The 19,079-nt window shown below is 33.8% G+C and overlaps 1 protein-coding gene across 11 annotated transcripts in view; it reads right to left on the bottom strand.

Moving 5' to 3' along the window:
• Window positions 1-19,079, bottom strand: part of LOC145687471 (uncharacterized) — a 303,707-nt gene that overhangs the window by 73,023 nt on the left and 211,605 nt on the right. The window contains exon 6 of one of the 11 annotated variants that reach the window (XM_081760933.1): window positions 1,690-2,130. The exons of 9 other annotated variants lie outside the window; for them this stretch is intronic. In XM_081760933.1, coding sequence (XP_081617059.1) covers window positions 1,757-2,130 — 374 coding nt within the window. In that variant the 3' untranslated portion in view covers window positions 1,690-1,756. Of the gene's footprint in view, window positions 1-1,689; window positions 2,131-12,887; window positions 16,200-19,079 lie in introns of those variants that run through there. One more of the 11 variants, XM_081761002.1, reaches the window with a different exon arrangement.

Here is a 19,079-nt window from a genome sequence, read left to right as displayed (position 1 = left end):
CCGCTACAACAATCCATGCTGAGTTGGTGGAAGTGTATGGGATCAATGCACCATCATACGACACAGTGGTTAGGTGGTACAGACGCTTTCAGTGTGGTCAGATAAATCTGAAGAACCGGAAAGCGAAAGAGAGTTGGAGGTTCTGGTACTACCAGATCGGCACATCACAATCGAAGCAAAAGTGGAAAAAGTGAAAATCAGTCATGGATCAGTTTTCAACATCTTGCACTACACTTTACACGCGACAAAAGTTGCAGTCCGCTGAGTTCCGCGACTGCTCACACCTTATTCAAAAAGCTTACAGAACCGAGGCAGCAGCGGAAATGTCGCAGCTGTGTCAGGCCAATCGAGATGACTTCTTTAAACGCCTAATCACCATGGACGAATGCTGAGTGAACAACTATGATCCCGTGACAAAGGAGCAAAGCAAGCAGTAGAAATAAGTGGATTCACCATCGCCGAAAAAGGCCAAGGACTAGTCATTCTCAAGCAAGGAGATGCTGAGTGTTTTCTGGGACTGCCATGGTGTCGTGCAGTAACAAATTATTCTCGTAAGGAACAAACCATCATAGGAACATACTACTGAAATATCCTGACGAGGGTACAGGAGGCTATCAAGACGAAGCGTCAAGGGAAGCTGTTCAATGGGGTCCTTTTGCTCCACGACAACGTCCTAACTCATTCTGCACATGATGCTGTTTTGGGCTATCAAATTTTGCCTAATCCCCGTATTCTCCAAACATGGCACACAGTGACTTTTTTTCTCTTTTGGCGAATGAAGAAACCATTGCATGGCAGGTATTTCCGGAATGACGATGAGGTGACTTTCGAGGTGGAACTTTCCCTGAAGAGCCAAAATAAAGAATTCTACAACCAAGGTCTCCGGCAAGTTATCCCAATCATTGATGGGTGAATATGTAGAGAAGGACATATCACCAAGTTTCATGGTTGCAACTTGATTTTTTCGACGTGATAATTAAAACTTTATGACTACCCCTCGTATATATGTAAACTAGAATTATACTTTATAATTACCTACATGTAACAATAATGATCAACTGTTCTGTTCATTTATGTAATTCATATAATTCGAGTCATATTACGAAACGGGCAATAAGCTTATTGTTCCAGTGTTTGACAGTGCATGAACACCTAAGGTTATTTTAGTTATGATGCAACTCTTGTGAATTCAATAAGAAACATATTATATGTTAAAAAAAAGTGCTCTTTCACTGGCAATCTCTAAATAATATTAATCTTAACCTTTAAAGTAATTACTTTCATACTTTTCACGTGGTTTCCTTGACACTCATTCATAATTGTGAGGATTACTATCTATTTGAAGTCAAGATAATTCTATATTCTGAAAGCCATCATTATATGGTTAATACTAAAAATTATTAATTCAAGAAAAAATAAATTACTAACAATGACTGCAATAAATATGGGTGCCATCAGAACTTTAAACAAAGATTGTAATATGCATTTCCTAACATTTTATAGTCCCAGAAACTAATCAGTCATTGATGGATATAGTTTTTTTTTTTTTTCGTTGCACTCTGCAGGTCTACTTGATCGTAGCCATCAGTGAGGTGGAACATGAAGTATCAGATTGGTTGGTAAAATCAACTTTCGATATTAATACTGAACATGCCAAATTAAATTATATATACATTGTGTATATTACGCAATTCTTCAAATACCAGTGACTACGCAAGGCAGCTAAGCGCACACATCTCTTACCCAAATTAACATTTTACATACTAGTATTCTGCATGTTTGTATTACTGAAATCTGGTTTTACATCTACACTTTCGAAGTTCCCATATTGTTGCAGAACATTTTGCAAATTTGGCGAAGAAAAACATTCTTTATTATTCTCTCTCCCAGGTCCATGGACAGAAAGCATGTGACGTTTTAAATGTGATGTTCTACTAAGAACAACTTTACAGATAGAACATTGTGTTTTGCCAGCATGTACATTATTATGCTTAACAAGAGAACTTTGATTTTTAAAACTCTTTCCACATATTTTACAGGGAAATTCTTGAACAGGCATGTTCGATGAAGGCAATGTCCAAGTACCATTGCTCGTATGTCCGATCCACTCAGCTCCCATCCAATCGGATGCTGAAGAAGAGAAAAGTAACAAATGTTTGTCAGCTGACTAACCAATTTAATTGTATATATACACTCACAATGCTATTATTCAATATAAATAAATAATGATAATTTTAACAAAAAATTAAAAAGTACTTTTACAAATAAATTCTACAATTACAATTACTGTAATAGATACATTAAAATGATAAAACGTGAATAATGCTACATAAAGGTTTTTTAAATATATATCTTAAACCGTTGAACATACAGATATGTAATCACTCACATTATACTCTTAGATGCAATAATCTGCTATGGGTAAAGTTGCTTGGTATTATGAATAACTGCTTATTATAAACAGCCGAACTGAGACACCATGCACCAATATGTCATCATATGTGAGATTACTCTTTTGTGTTTTGCTTCTTCATCAATAATATGCTAAGAAAAAATATTATGGGAATAACGACTCCTAGTTTTTATTTCGTTTATTTATTTTTAAATCTCAAATATTTCTTATTATTATTTAGTCTAACAGTTATTTACACACACCTTTAACAAACACAGTGATCATTCCCAATATCCCAAAGCCTCGAATTGGTGTGAGTAGTAGTACTGTATGTAACTAATATAAATTGTGGTGGCCCCGCGTAGCGTAGTTGCTAGCGCTCTATTGTTGCGAGTTCAATTTCTATTGGGAACAATCAGTCGAAAAAGTGTAAAAGTTTCTCAGACCAGCCATCCTGAGTAAGGTTTTCAAGCAAATCACATCAAGCAAATGCCGGAATGGTACCTAATATAATAGTTCCAGGTCTCTTCCTTCCTTCCCCTTCTTATCTTCCTCCCCAATTTCCCGGTTATTGCGATCGCCGAGGGTGGTCATCCCTTACTCATGACGAGTTAACATGGTCATAGATGACGACCGTCCAGAAACCTCATCCTAATATAAACTTTATACAGGTATATTGATAGCTTTTTTCTTTCTCTTTTTCTTTTCTTTCTTTTTTGTAACAATTCAGCATACTTACCGCAACTGTTTTACACCAAACTATAAAAACAACAATAATGTTAGTCTTTAATTTTTATGCAGAATGTAAAATAAGTGGGCGTCCAAAGACACTTGGGAATGTAATTTCGGAACTCACTAAAGAGAAACATAATATCATCAGTTTGGCATGTTCGTTACTCAGGATAATGGCATTGTAAATGGGGGTTCGGAAATGCCGATTTCGCCATTATATTCAATATAAGAAATCAACATATAATATACAAGGCATCTCAAATCTAATCGTTAAAAAATCAAACTAAATTACATAGTTTTGGTCATAAGCATTCTGCCCCATCCACGGTACTTTTGTTGTAATTTCATATTTTAATTTTGTGTATATATACAGTATAGTGCGGCATTTGAAATCGAGACTGGAACTGTATAAGCAAAAAAGAGAGAACACGAAAAGTTTCATACCCTGGAACACTCAAAGTACCACACTCCTGCATTCATACATCGTTGCGTCCTGGCCGTCAGTGCATAGAAGGACTGCTGTTGAAAAGTCATCAATGTACGAAGCTTGAGTGCAGACTTGACGTATAGGAAATAGAAAATAATCATACAGAGCCACATCTGGTAAACAAAGAGGGCGGGACAACACATATCTCCTTTTGGAACAAAAAGTCTTACACAATCACAGACTTGTGACTTGGGGGATTATCATGGAGCAAACGTCACCGAACATCACCCCGATACTCGGGTCACACACGTGTGATATTTGGCAGTAACCGTTTCAATACCTTAAGGTAAACGAAGCATTAACTTTGTGTCCTGTGAAGGCACAAATTTCTTATGCACAATGCCCTTACTATCGTTTAAAAAAAATATATATATATATATATATATATATTTTGACTGGCGCAGTTTTTTGGCTTGTGTTGACTTCCACTCTGCACTCCCCAGTATGATATTCAGGAGGAAGTTAGGGTCCCTATTGACGATCGCAATCAATTCTTTGCCATGATAAACCCTGTCCTCTTGTTGGTCACTTGTTAAGGACTGAAACACGAAACGGGCGTACACCTTCTTCTTGTAGAGATCGCGAGTTGTTATTTGGCGCATAGTTTCTTTATTCACGAGCAACTCTTAAACAAGGATTTGCAGAGTCGCATTTCGGTCTTCCGTGATCATTGTTCCAATTAATATGCTCTCACTGTCCTTGCTGTACCAGGATCTTTGTCGTCTTCAATTGACTCCCATCCCTCCCTGAAACTCCCGTGTCATGCAAATACACGCGCACGGGATAAACAAGTGGCCTCATACAACTGTTGCAACATTTGGTAAGTTTCTGTAGCAGTGTTACCCAGACGTGCACAAAACTTAATGTTCGCTCTTTGTTCCAAGTTGTACTCACGACGCAGCTTAGCAACACCTGTCTACACTCACCACACGCACACATGCTACTGTCAGTCAAGATCAATGCACTTGGTATCAGTTAGTCATGAAATATTCTTCTTTTGCTTGCATCACAGTTCACCTGCACATCTGGATCACATGTTGAGGAAAAAAAAAATCAGTCTCGATTTTAAATTGCTGCACTGTATATATACACACAGTTGTTCGGGAGAAGCTTTTGCGCACAGCTTTGAACTTCGTAAAACTATTCTGACACTAAAATATTAGAATAAAACACCTACATACTTAATTTCAGATATTGAAAATACTGATATTGTGGTTTCAATTCCGTAGATAGAACTTTAGCTTCATAAAATATGTATTTCTAAATATGTTGAATCAAATGGAGGAAAAATACTTACCAATAACATTATAAATATTTCTACTTTGCATCACCTGTTTCAAACTGTTGCTAGCTGAGTACAGTTTCATAAACTTCATCACATGACGTTATTGTCTAACACACTAAGATAATCACTAACGCAATCTATTAATTAATAAAACAAAGTTGTTTAATAGCAAAATTCCTCAATATATTCAAAGAATAGAACGAAAAGAGGTCAAGAGGTTAATGAAAACATATCTGTTGCAGCACTGCTTTTATTCTGTAAATGGACTTTTAGATTTGTGAATTAATTTGTCTTTTGATAGCTAGTTTGGGAAATATATATTGTTTTGTACTGCTTTTATATCGTAATGTAGCATAGTAGTTTAATTCAAGCGGTATGTATTTGTCATTATTTGTAGCGGTATGCATTGTATTTTATATTTTTGTACCTTTGACGAGTCTTATTCATACGCACGCAATCGTGCAATATGTATGACTAAAAAGACGAAATAAATGAATGAATGAATTAAAAACATTCGTCATGACAAACTGATTGCGGTACTTTTTAATCCATCTAATTGCTTTCAAACTCTCTAAACTCATTCTAGATAGACAAATAAATATGTCAGGAACGAAACTTCATATAAGCTAGGTATTTATTTGATCCACCTTTCAAACGAATAGTATTTTTAATAGAATGTGACCCTCTATTTTGTCGTAATTGTACTAGTTCTGTACATCCACATTTAACAATAGTGCGAACCCTGTATTTACACCTTCGTACTGGATCATATAATTGGAAGATGATGTTTCTTTATAATTCTAAGATCTATATTTTATTCCTTTAAAACATGCGTAATACTAATTACAGATCAGAATAAAAGTCAGGGAAGAAAGTATTGCGTTATTCTAAAATATAACTATACGTTAGGTTGTGTCAAGAATACATTTTAATATACTATAATTAACTCGTTATTTGATTCCAATATATTTTCGCCACAGTTGTGCTTTGTCTAATTTCTTAGTATACAGTTCGTTACTGGCAATAGGAAAATGCCAAGATAATGCTGAAACCAAACTACTGACTATACTTGTTTAAAGTGAACTGAACTCCATTAGTCATCGATTTAACGACATACAAGTAACAGAATTATGCTTCTAAAATGGTGCTGCAATTACAAATTTTCTCATAGGTCCTTGTATTTTAACGTAGGAAAGGATAAGATCTGTTTACTAGCTTTCTTTACCCATAAATCAAATAGATTTATTTTTTTTAATTTTATTTATTTTTTTTTTTTAGCAATCAATCGAAAGAACCCTAAATATAGACAAAAATAAAGAGCTTCAATCATATTTAGTTTTAATGACGATTTTGGTCCTATATTTTGTCCTGTATTTTAGTAATTTGGATCCTGTATATACAGAGAGGCGTCATACGTTTTGAAATATTGGAATGTGTGAATCGTTTGCGGCCTGTATTATCATATGACAGTTTCATGGTGTTCGCCAGCAGAGGTATAGATAGTGGTAATGTGTGCCCTGAAAGGTTGAACAGTGCAGCATTCCGTGTGAGATTTGACATCCACAACGATGAAGGTGCAATACAATCTACTTTGAAAACTTCTTAATCTAATCTAACGACAAAATCTAATTCGAGAGCATTTAATTCGAGAACTTCCAGGAAGTTCACATTGGACTCCCTAAAGCCGTAGAGGCTACTCGAAACATTTGTTGCACGAAAGGAACAGTTGATCAAATGCAGGATAGCAATCAGATGGTCATTGAAATTTGACTCAGGCTTCCTAGAACCTAGCTTATTATCCAAGGTCAGGTAGGAAAAAAAAAATCGTAGTAGTACGTAGTTTCCAAATTGCACACACGTAGTTTCCAAAATCGTGTGTGCAAGGTACAGGCGAATTCGACGATTAGTATTCGAAGGTTATCACGCGAGCTGGGTATTGCACAATTCAGTATGATTCATCATCTTCATGACCTCGGCAAATGCATCCGGAGTTGTCGAATTGTGCCTCCGAACTGAACCCAGCTCAACCATAGAGACAAGTGGATATATACAAGAAACTCCAGGGAAATTGATGTTATATACATTTCCTGAAAATAATGAGAAGATGCAACGAAAAGTGGATGCTTTTTTAAATATAACGTGCATAAGCAGTGGCTAAACAAAGATAAGCTGTCAGAGCCCGCTGCCAAAAACGTACACTTCAAATACGTGATGTTTTGCCATCTGACGGAATTATGAGACACATTTCCGACAGTCGAAACATCAATGCCAGTCTGTATTCTCCAAACAACTGAAGCGGGTGTACACCGATGTGTGCCAAAAATATCTTGCATTGGAAAAGAGAAAATGAGCCCTTCTACAGCAAGATAAAGCAAAATCCTATACATCTCGAATGACCCGGAATGGACTCCAGAAACTTGAGGGATTGAATTTATGCCATACCCAGCATATAATTCAGATATGACATCCTCAAATTGTTACTTGCTCCGAACCGCGGCTTATTTCCTCTACTCGCGATGTATCAAGAACCAAGACGTGGTGGCTGTAGTGAAGTTCTTCGTCTAGAAGGACAAACTGATATTGGCGTATTATCGACAGACGGCCAAAATTTAACTTTAGATGGTACAACAAGATAGGTAAGAAGCTTTCGTTGTACGCACATAAAGCAAGTGACCGAAATATTGCAAAACTTTTGAGTCTCTTTGGACTAATAAGATGATGATCAATATTTCGTCATATGAACTGCATATTTAACTATTAGCAGTGAATTTTATGCCCATCTTCATCAACGATTTTATGCTGGAGGCAAAATAATCTGCGAAGCAACTAATGTGGAATAGGCCTATTGTTCCCTCTGTACACTAAATGAATAAATTCTACAAGTTTCCGCCAGGAGAATGTCGAATTTCTTATCTAGAGTTACATTGAATTTTCATAAATTAAAGACTGATACATGTTAATATTGATTCTGATATACATGTCATACATTTTTCCATGATATTTTTTTAAAGGAAAAGAACAGAGTACATGCAGATAAAAAAAATCATTAACACACTATAGAAATATTATGACCACAGGGAAGATCTGTGAGTCTTAATTCTTACCATAGCCAATATTTTAGCAACAATTTGGTATTTTTTCTGAATTACTTCTTCATGTTCTTTATTTTACTCTCATTCTTGTTTATATTTTTATATGGCAGTGTTTTCATGTACAATAGTTTTCTTTTATCTAAAGTAGTAAGGTAAATAAGCATTGTATTAGGAGTTTAACACTGAAACTACATGAGAGTGGACTTAAAGCTTAACATGAGGTAAAAATCACATTGAGTTCCCACTGGGAATCTAACCCATGTTCCCGCGCCGAGAATAAATGGTCATAAAGTAGTAAGATATCATGCATAATGTTGGATGAATTTAGCGTTGAACTGATCTTCTTCACGTGTAACTGCATTCCGTACGTCAGGGGATGATCGTATTCCCCTTTTTAATAATAGACTATTTAGTTTTGCGTTCCACGATCATGTCCTGTTGGCTAAAGGAGAAATACAATTAATAGGAGTGAATGACTATGAAGGAATTGGTGAAACATGAACATGGGAAGAAATTGAAGTATCAGCCGGAAAAACCATGATACGAACTATCACGACCTCGGATCGTACAACAGTTGAGTGATCTACCATGCACCTTGCCTTTTTTTTTTTTTTTTTTTTTTTTGCTTTCTCTTTTTTCAGTAAGCTAATCATCGATAATGTGGAAACTATAAAGTTCGCTTAGTGAAAGTGGGAACAATATTATTCTAGCTTGAAGGACAACTCAATTATATATGAATCTAATGAAGACATTTTACAAGTTGGATTTCAAAGAACCTTCTCTGTTAACTTTTCTATTCGTGTAAATTACAGTGTAGTGGTACTAGTAGATATTTTCGGTTTCGTCTACTTAACTCAAAGTAATCTGATCTCATCTGATCTGTAAAAAATTTGTTTTTATACACTGAATCATCAGATCTCGTTGCAAGATTTTTTCCCCGGTAGCAAATGCTTCTAGGCCCATTGATTTTCATGACTGAAACCTTCGCAGGAGGGGCGAGTATTTAATACTGTATTGAAGAAAGACACTTTACACTTATATCAAGATCACTTGTTGTCTTCAGTTTCAACAGGTATGGTTTTTGGAAGATTGTTTTGGCTGATCACATTTATTTCCCCAGTTTCCTGTTTCATGTATATCTGATGTATAGTGAGTTCTAGATTTTATAGTTCTAATATCGCTATAAAATCTGAAGTAACAATAAAACAATTTTACTTCGAGCGAAAAATAAAGTTCGAGCTAAAATAACCCAAGTGTATAATATTACTATTAGTACGTCGACTTCATTTCACTTCATATGCAGATTGTACAAGAGGAGAAGGCTTGACGTTTCATATCCTAGTTGTTCAGTAATTTTTTTCGAGGGCTATTATGTTGATCAACCACCTCAGAAAATTTGATTATTTTATTTTATTATTTTCATTCATCTTTACAAGCCCTTAACGCTGGTCTAGTGGCTGGTGCGTGAGACTTTGGTGCACGTGATTCGCTTCCAAATTGGAGAACTCGAAAATTTAATTTCAGAATCATTGGCTTTCATTAATCATCCGTCTCCTTTAGACTAAAGGGCATAACCATTGAACGTTAAACTCTTAAAAAAAAATAAAAATAAATAAATAAATAAATAAAAATCCATGTTACTGTTTTCGGATATTTGTTTTCTAATTCTTAATTCTTAACGAAATGACAATCATGTTTGTCATAGAAATCAGAACATTTGGTATTTGTAACTTTCACGCGAAATAAAATACGCATATTATATTCCAATTAATGTTAGAAAGATGCAACAAGTATCAATGATATAAAATTTCAGGTTATACTCTAATGATAAGCTAAGAGACATTGAGGTTTTTATAATTACATTGATATTGTGAAAGTAAAGAACGAGAAATTGAGGGAACTATATGAAAACTAAATTATATTGAAGAGTCAGCAATGGTTAGGAACATCTTTAGCATTTTCGAAAATGCTAAAAACAAGTGTTCGCTATTTTTAACGGAGTTCATATACCAAATTGGCAAATCCTCGCATTGGGCATTTTCTGAGTAGAAAATTCAAAATTTGAATATTATAGAAATTGCTCTACTTCTTCCTTTTTTTAAGAGTGGAAATTTCAAAAATTCTGATATGGGTATTCGCTAATTTTTAGTGAGAAGTTTATGTTCCGAGTTTTATCTCCCTAATATCAGGGATTTGTGAGACGCTATATCTTTGTCGAAAATAATTGAAGCCCTCTTGATCCGCCTTAGGATATGTATTACAATCCCTTTCTAATCCTTTGTTTTCGTGATAAAAAGAATTTTATCTTATGTAATACATAAATTACAATAGACAAACACATACTTAACAAGTCTATCGGATAATGCTATTAATTTGTAGATGCATATTGTTTATTTGAAAGTTTTCATATCTTTTGCGTAAATAACCATGGCATTTTAAACAAATTTCTTGCAATATTTAAAGAAAATGTACAATAATAGATTAATTACGTAGTTCTGATTCATGTGTCGAATACGAGTTTCTATTGTACTCGTAGAGTTTTTTTTTTAAAAAAACATTGTTTTGTGTTACAGGAAAGAAAAAAACTTTTATAAGCATTTTCTGGTCAAAATCTCTCCAAAGGATAGCTGGTTCATAATTTAAGCGGTCGACACTCACAAATAATAAAAAGTAATACAAAGTTTATTGGAGCTAATATTTATTTACTGAAAAATTTCCATACAAAAGAAAAGAGTTTTATATAAGAAATATAACATTATTTTGTTTTATCACAGTATCAAATATGAAAATCTCCTTTTACTTCATTATTATTTAGTTCATATTATGGATTGAGAAAGCAATAAATGACAACCCTTAAATGATTTTTACTGACATACACGAATTTTTGCTCAAATACTACCATTTGTGCTCCCGTAATTTGCGCACTCTAGTTTTTAAAGGATTATTTTGCACTTGATTTTAGCTCAGCAGAAAAACGCAATTTTACATACCCCGATTTTTCAGTAGTCACAATATTTAAAAAAGTGCGCAAAGGCGGCAACTCCCAACACATGTACATATAACTTCAAAAGCAGTGTTTGTTTGATAAAATTGAGTGAGAATACAAATAATCGTAAAATCTTCTACGCGAAATGAAGTATATCTTTGCATAACTGAAATTTCTCAATAAATGATTTTTAAGAATAAAATTTTACAGTCTTCCATTTATTTATGTGAGAAGTCTTCCATTCATTTTCTGTTTCGATGATCTTTAATATTTGCAGGTATTTTGAATGTAGATGAGTTACAATTGACTCCATTTAAAATAAACTGCATAAGTAATTATAAAAGATATGAAGACCAAATAAAATGAATCTCCTCGATTACTAAAACAGAACCGTTACATGCCTTTAGGGCAAAGGAACCCCAAAGCAGACATGGAAAACGAATTGTTTACCTTAAAATATTAAATCTTTATCGCATAACACTTAAGAAATCGTTAAATTGTTTTATTTCATACGGGGGAAGAAATACGGAGAAAAGAAATGAAAAATTGATCAACAGAGAAATAGCAGTCAAACGTTTGAATACAGGCCTCACTACTTAATTTTTTTCCACACCACTACTCTCATCGTAATGTCCGACGATCTCTCAGACACTACAATCAGCCTTCTACGGTAGCTGGTGTGCTCAATCTCAACTAGGCTCAACAGATACATTTTGTATAATGAATTTCGTGATTATGTATATGAAGTGTCTTAAAAGTCTTTTCGTTTGTGTATATAAGTTAAAATGGAAATATTGAATGGAATATTTAGTCATTTTCTACATTTATGGGAATTACATTAATTCTATGTTAACTTAAGTTTCCAGATACGAAGGCATTACATATTAAAATGAATATGAAATAAACAATTCACTAATGCAAAAATTCCTATTTCTAATTAGAGTTATTGTCTATTCTCTCTGCTCATACCTAATGTGAATGATTCCTAATGTCCTTTCTGATGTTAATAAATTCTTGTAATAATCTGAAACTATTCTACATAGGAATTGACTTTCTTCGAGGAATATTAAGAGGTAAATATTAATTATAGAGAAAACATATTCCAATATCTGCTTTCATGAACATACCTTACATGATCTATTGTTTACTCTTTATTATTAAACTGCCTTTCCATTTTCGGCGCTGTATAAGGAACCAAACACTTTCAAACTAATTATAAATCTAATACTGAGTTAATATAACGTAACAAAGGTGGTCATAAAAGTAAGTACATGTAAGGTAAAGGGAAACACTCAATAATAGGCATAAAATTTTAGTAAATTATTATTATTTATAAAATTTAATATAAAGTTCTGTTTGATTTTATTACAAAACATCGTTACCCAAAGGATATATCAAAATCTATAACAAATGCTATAAGAAGCCAAGCAGTACTTGAGAGTTTTGTTTCATTATTTTATATTTCTATAAGGAATAGTCATTACATTATCATCTAATTAATACTGCTGTCGTGTTCTACATGTATGGAATATAGCTCTTTTTCTCAACGCTTTAAAGTTGATTTGGAAGAATTGCATAATTTATGATATCCGTTAAGAGTTGTTGGATCTTTTGATACATACTTCTACACACCAAACGGTCAAATTTTTTGTTATACTCTAATCAGTCTGTCCTGGTCGATGGTAAGTTGAAAACTAAAAGTTAAAATGACCGGAAAAGATGTTACATAGTATGAACGAAACTGTGAATAAAATTACTTTATTCTACGTAAATTAATATAAATTCAAGCAAATACAATATAAATTAGCTTTCAAGTCCCAGTGATTGCAGCATCTCAGCAAATGAGTTGTACTACATATTCAGATCTAAAATCTGTTTCACTCTTTCTTTTACTGTAACTTATTTAAAACAAGTTCTGCATATTCCAAATACTATTAAATATTACAAGGTATTCTCTAAGGTCACCTCCACTTCTTTACAATTTTACTGAACAATTTCGAACAAGCAAGAATATCAAAAATGTAGAAAGTAGTAAGCCAAGTAGTATCTACAAAATACTATTAAATAACTGGCCCGAACTCTTTTTCTTATAGACCAGAAACTTGGGTACACAGTTTATGTCGTAAAAATTGTTGGGCTCAAATTTGCAAATTAGATAAAATATCTTTTATTAGTTCATGTAACAATTTTTAACAGACTAAATAACACTTTGTGAATGTGTGATGCTCTTCAACGTCTTGGAAGATATTCACTAATATTTCAAAAAGTGGAGGTGAGCTTAGAAAAGATCCTAATACTGTTATTTGCTGGAAGATGTACCCAATCATACTGCAACTTATTGACAAATAGACATTATTACCTATACAATTTCTGTCCAAAATATGTAATAATTAATAATACTGCTATTTGTGAAAATTGCACCACCAAGAAGATATAATGGTAATCCGTAAAAATTCATTATTTATACGGCATGGTATGAGGAACAAACTATTTCAGGGAATGATGTTCACGCAGTCGCAGCAACACCCTTCGGTTCAGTACCCGAATAGTACCACGAAACGGCGATTTACAAAGCACTCCATTTGTGGACCGTGGGCAAACGAATTGTTAACATGTGAGCAAGTGTCACAATGCCTTGTCGACATCAAATGGCGCAATATTATATAGATGACTGCATTCGAACGGGCCTGCAGATGATCTCTCGTACTGTGAATTTGATGCTCATGAAAGCAATGAACAAAAAACCGTACGCAGCGACGATCAGGCAGCGAACCACATAATGTGATCACACCATGGAATGACAGACATTTTGCCCGCATGGCCATAGCTACCAGTGTAACATCGTCCAGATTGTATTCTAAGAATTCTGGTTAATGTGGACTTGTCTGCGTCAATCGTTAGACACTGTCTGAAGCGCTGGACTAGCGGTAAGCATGCCTTTCCGTCTCTTTTCATTGACACAGAACCACAAACGTCTCATCCTACAATTGTCACGTCAACACCGTCAGGCTGAGAGGCAGCCGGTCCTGTCTGTGGTTGAGTCCCACCTCAACTATCCCACTCTAATTACTGTATGCGCATTACGGTACGGTTATGTCGAAATTTTCCTATTTCATCCTTCCCTTTTTAATTTTGTTATCTCGCATTACCTTTCATCTTTTATAGAAGAGCGTGTTTATGCCAAGTATACCTATTTTCATCACTCAGAGCAAAATCAAATTCGACAGTATAAACGTTCAAAGGTTCTGTGTTGCTCAGGCAGCTACAGCACATTTGCACAGTAAACAGATCACCAGCAATCATGTTTTAAACGTCAGTGAGCAAACATAGCTGCTGTGTGAAAAGCCAATCAACGTGCTGTCCACTGCAGAAAACAAAACATGTTTGTTTCTTGAAAATGGAAAGGAGACATGAATCGGTATCACCAGGTTTCTTTTAAAACAATGTGTTTGTTTTGCTTTTTTTTGTTTGTTGAAGGAGAAAAAGAAAGGATGAAACAGGGAAATGTCAGTACAACTCTACTCTTAGACGATTCTAGAGGGTGATCTCACATCCATCCTTTAGACAACGCCGGATGTCATACTTCAACAGAATAATGCTCGGCCCGACCTGGTCGCATGCATCCTCCAATATGCAATCTTCTTCGAGAAACAACATTGCCGCTGCTGCTTTCCTGGCCTGCACGGTAGTCTGATAGATATTCCATCGAATATGTGAGTAACATGGTTCGTTGGTACCTTTTGTGTCATGATCTTGTAGCATATAGTTTCGATCTCTTGTGGATTAACACATAAACATCATTGCAAGCTACTCATCAGGAACACACCCAAGTCATTTTGATTAGATCCATACATATAGATGCTCTGATTGCAGCACGTGGAAGCTTGCTGCCATACTGATTTATCAATGTTCGAGATATTGTACAGTTCTAAGATTGTAATCATTTTTGTATAGTAAATTTCCGTGGTGTAAATTTCATTCCATCCAAACATTCTTTGTGTTGCAATTTTCATAAACATCGGTGTATTTTGCTCTTTATTACATAACTTCAAATGTCATAATGTTCATTACATGTTTTCGTTTGAAATTTTCTCTCCTTTATACACTTTTTCATTAAATACAATTTTTCTTAACTTTGGTGTAGGTTTAGTCAAGTAGCAAATATTGTACCTTATTTAGAAATTTAATAAAATTTTTAATTACAATTTTAACAGAAAGCACGAGTGGTCTCATTTTCTAATTATAAATGGTTTACCTAAATCGTGAAGTATAAGAATTTTGTGTAGTTGCAGTATCTTTTTAACTGAGTATTACAATTTACAGACTAATTCTTGTTACTTAGTGATATTTATGTAGTTACAAAAACATTTAAACTTTGGGCTACACACACTATACAAAATAATAAAATAACTTTACAAGTTTCCTATCTGAAACATTATGTTTAGTAATGGAAAATTTTCTCAACTTAAATAAACAATAAAAATGTAAGTACATTTCTACTCGGAAGAAAGTTTCTAATAATTATGCTTACAGATAATCGAACAGTGAGCACAAAAGATACCGAAACTGAATATACAAGGTAACTTAATAATCATAAATCTTTAATACGTAATGAAAAATACACCAGTTAAAAGAATTTTGTTAATTCAATATACCGTAATCGCTTTCAGAACAGTTTTTTTTTTATATCAAAATAATTCTGACTAAATGAGGAGGGGGGGAATGACAATAAGAAAAGGGAGGAATGAGCAACATTACGTAAATATATTTGTTGATTTAACACTTCACTTCTAGAACAATTCGTATTCGCTTATGTGGAGACATAAATTCAAGAAATATTACAAAATGTGCAATACGGAACAATATGAATGAAGTAAAATGAATGAAAGAACATGAAAAAAACACTGTATAACAAAGGTCCGTTCCGTCAAAGAATCATAATACTCAAATACTCAATATATGCAAAAACACAAATTACAAAAGTTCCCTGTGTACAGTTTTCATGTGTCTTCTCAAATCTGATTTCCGACTTAAAACAACAAAACATATCTTACATTTGGTTTCATCGCTGTGCACTTGAATATGTGCCTGCAAAGAGGTATTATGTTTGTATCTGGCTCCACATATGCCGCATTCAAATTTGCGATGGTCGTCTGATATTTCTTCAACGTTTCCGGTAGCCATGTAGGGATTATAATAAAGAGCTGCAGATCCATAAGCGCCCTCTGGGAATAAGAGATGAACAAAGCTTCAGAAATTATTCTAAAGAAGCTTACCTACATCTCTTAAATAATTACACAATTGCTTTCAGTACGTTCGAAACACTTACAAGCACATCACAATTAATGAAACAATACTCACCGTAGTAATTTCTGATAGTAAGTTCCAAGGTACTTTTCTCTGGAAACATCTTCAATGTTTTATCAATAATTCTTGATCTGTTCTGAAATGTATTACTATGTTGTCTTCTGATACCGAGTTGTACCGCCATACTGGAGCCAATTTAAATTCTCAGAGCCCGAATATTGTAATTTTTGTTAAATTTGATCAAATAAAGCATCATGATTGATATATCTTTATTATTCTTTTTCTAAGGAAAAAATAATGTGTTATCTACGTATTTGTTCACCACTGCTTTAAAATCTTAATATGTTATTAATATTGTGTAAAATATATAACTGTAAATACTTAAATAAATATATTATTTAGAACTACTTATTGTTGGCACATGCAAAAGTCAATTTTGTAATGATTTTGTAATAGCATGTAATGAAGCCTTAATGTGATTAGTTAAACCATGAAAGTATTAAATTACTGATAACGACATTTGTAAATATTAGCCTTAAACTTCGTTACTGTCGTATTATATTGCACGGTTTAGACAAAATCTTACTTAGTCGAGATGTTGCAAATGAATGCTTTTATAGTTTTCGATAGGTTTTCGGTTCGATTTCGGGTGCCGAAAATTTCAACTTTCTTATATATGACACTTATCAGTGATTATCAGTACTTGTAAAACAAGCACTTGCATGTTGTTCTCCTTTATCTCCTAATTCTCAGTCCTAAACAATAATGTAGACTGGTGGAATTTATAATTCTTTTATCTTAAACGTATCTATTTAGAATAGTAAATTTACTATTGGCAACAACGCTTCTGTTGAGTTAACCTTTTCTCCCCTCTCTTTCTTGCCCAGCATACAAGCCATGCACAAGCTTTGAATGCAGATAGAAGACAAGAATGTGTACTGCTCCACTAAAGTGAATTTGTACAGTTGCTTTTATATCAATTCAATTTATATTGAATATGGATAAGCAAGTTCAATTGCTAATTTTCGTTTTATTTAATTTATTTTAGTTAATAATTTTGTTTCAAAATAAGACGACTGGTGTCTAACCTGAATAAGAACAGGAAGAAATTTCTACTATTATTTATATACTTGAAATTTTCTATCAAATGAAATATGTGTATAATTTAATGAATGCTTAATTTTATGAAATAATATCCATAGTTCAATGGTCTTTGTTTTATAAAGATAGAAAAGGACCAGAACGTAAATACTTATCTTTATCACATTCTTCAAGAGAGCTTCGTAAGTAAAATAACAAAAATTTTCTAACGGTACTGGAAGCTTATATTTTATCGGTAACTTTTATTTCATGTGGATTTATTTGTTATTTGGAAGGGGAAGAAGTCAAATAATGATGTCAAGCTAAATATTTAAATCTTTTTCAGGAGGTGAAACCTCCTGAATACAAATCTTCCCTAAATAAAATGGAAACATTCTAAATTTATGTTCCGTTAACATCGATATCTTTTCAAAATCTTAGGCCTATTTACTTCAAATTAACAGTTTGGCAAATATTGTATACGTTTACTTCATTTGCATTTGCTACTTTTGCATTTACTTAAAGGTTCACCACGGCTATGAAGAGTAAAGTAATATCATATATATTTAATAAAACATTTTTATAAACAATCAACAAGCTTTATGGAGATAAGGCTAATTGGGTATTGAAATAAAGATGGTTTAATAATTAAATGCTATATAAATAATTTAATGAACCGTCGAAGTTGTTTATTAATGATTATAATGCCTCGTATTAATAAAATGATAGATTATATACAGTAATTTAAATGTAAGTAGTTACTGTCAAACAAAGCGAAGTTGAGTAAAATGATTAATATTATACTTTTCCCCGTGCTGAAGACGCTATCTATGTCTCTATGCTGTTTATATTATGGTACGCCAAAGGCATGTTGGTTGTCACCTTTACCTATCTGCTTAAAGTAATATCTTATAACATATCCGCCTGTAGGAACCTCATCTTTAACTGATACGTATACAAATCTTGTTTTGGAGCTCCTCCGTGGCTAAGCGGTTAGCGTACGCGCCTTTGGCGCGGGAGACCCGGGTTCGATTCCCGGCGGGAGCTCATGTGGTTCGGATTCCACGTTAATCAGTAGGTCCACGTCTCATATAGCCTCGCTGCTGAACGGGACGATAAACTCAAAATCAACTCAACTCAACTCAAATCTTGTTTTGTTATCAAAATATGAATCTGGATTAAATTTGCATGATACTGTGTCAACCATGTTTACTGTTTACTAATACTTGTGTTTCAGCTACAATATCGTATACGTATTTTATGTTGTTTTTTAAGTTCAGAACACATTTTGAAATAATAACGTTACCAAAACATATTGTGAAATTTTAAATATTTTTAATTAATCAACACAGGCTTTTGATAAAACTTTCATGCAAATTCTGATCATCTGATATCTTATTTAATTCTGGTGAGTCGTACATTACATCGAAAATTTATGTCTCAGTTGTTTAGCGATCCGACAGATTCAGAATAAACTTTTCCCGGAGAGCAGTCCGGTTGCGATCTATGGCCGCGTTTGACATCTCTAGTCTCAGCGATTGCGGACAGAGGGCGTCGAACAGAAAATTATCGTTGTGCAACAGCTACTACCTGCAGTCTAATATATCATACGTTTGTCAACGGTAATGCTGCTTCGGGGCTGCAGACCTGGACGTCCGAGCCAGCGCATGTATGACCGGCATTACAGGCAGTGGGGTAGGACAAATGTTTTAAAACGC

This window comes from Thermobia domestica, chromosome 1 (assembly GCF_964235325.1).
Source record: "Thermobia domestica chromosome 1, izTheDome1.hap1.1, whole genome shotgun sequence".
NCBI lineage: Eukaryota > Metazoa > Arthropoda > Insecta > Zygentoma > Lepismatidae > Thermobia > Thermobia domestica.
The sequence above is the reverse complement of the archived record's forward strand: the minus strand, read 5'-3'. Positions and strand labels throughout refer to the sequence as shown.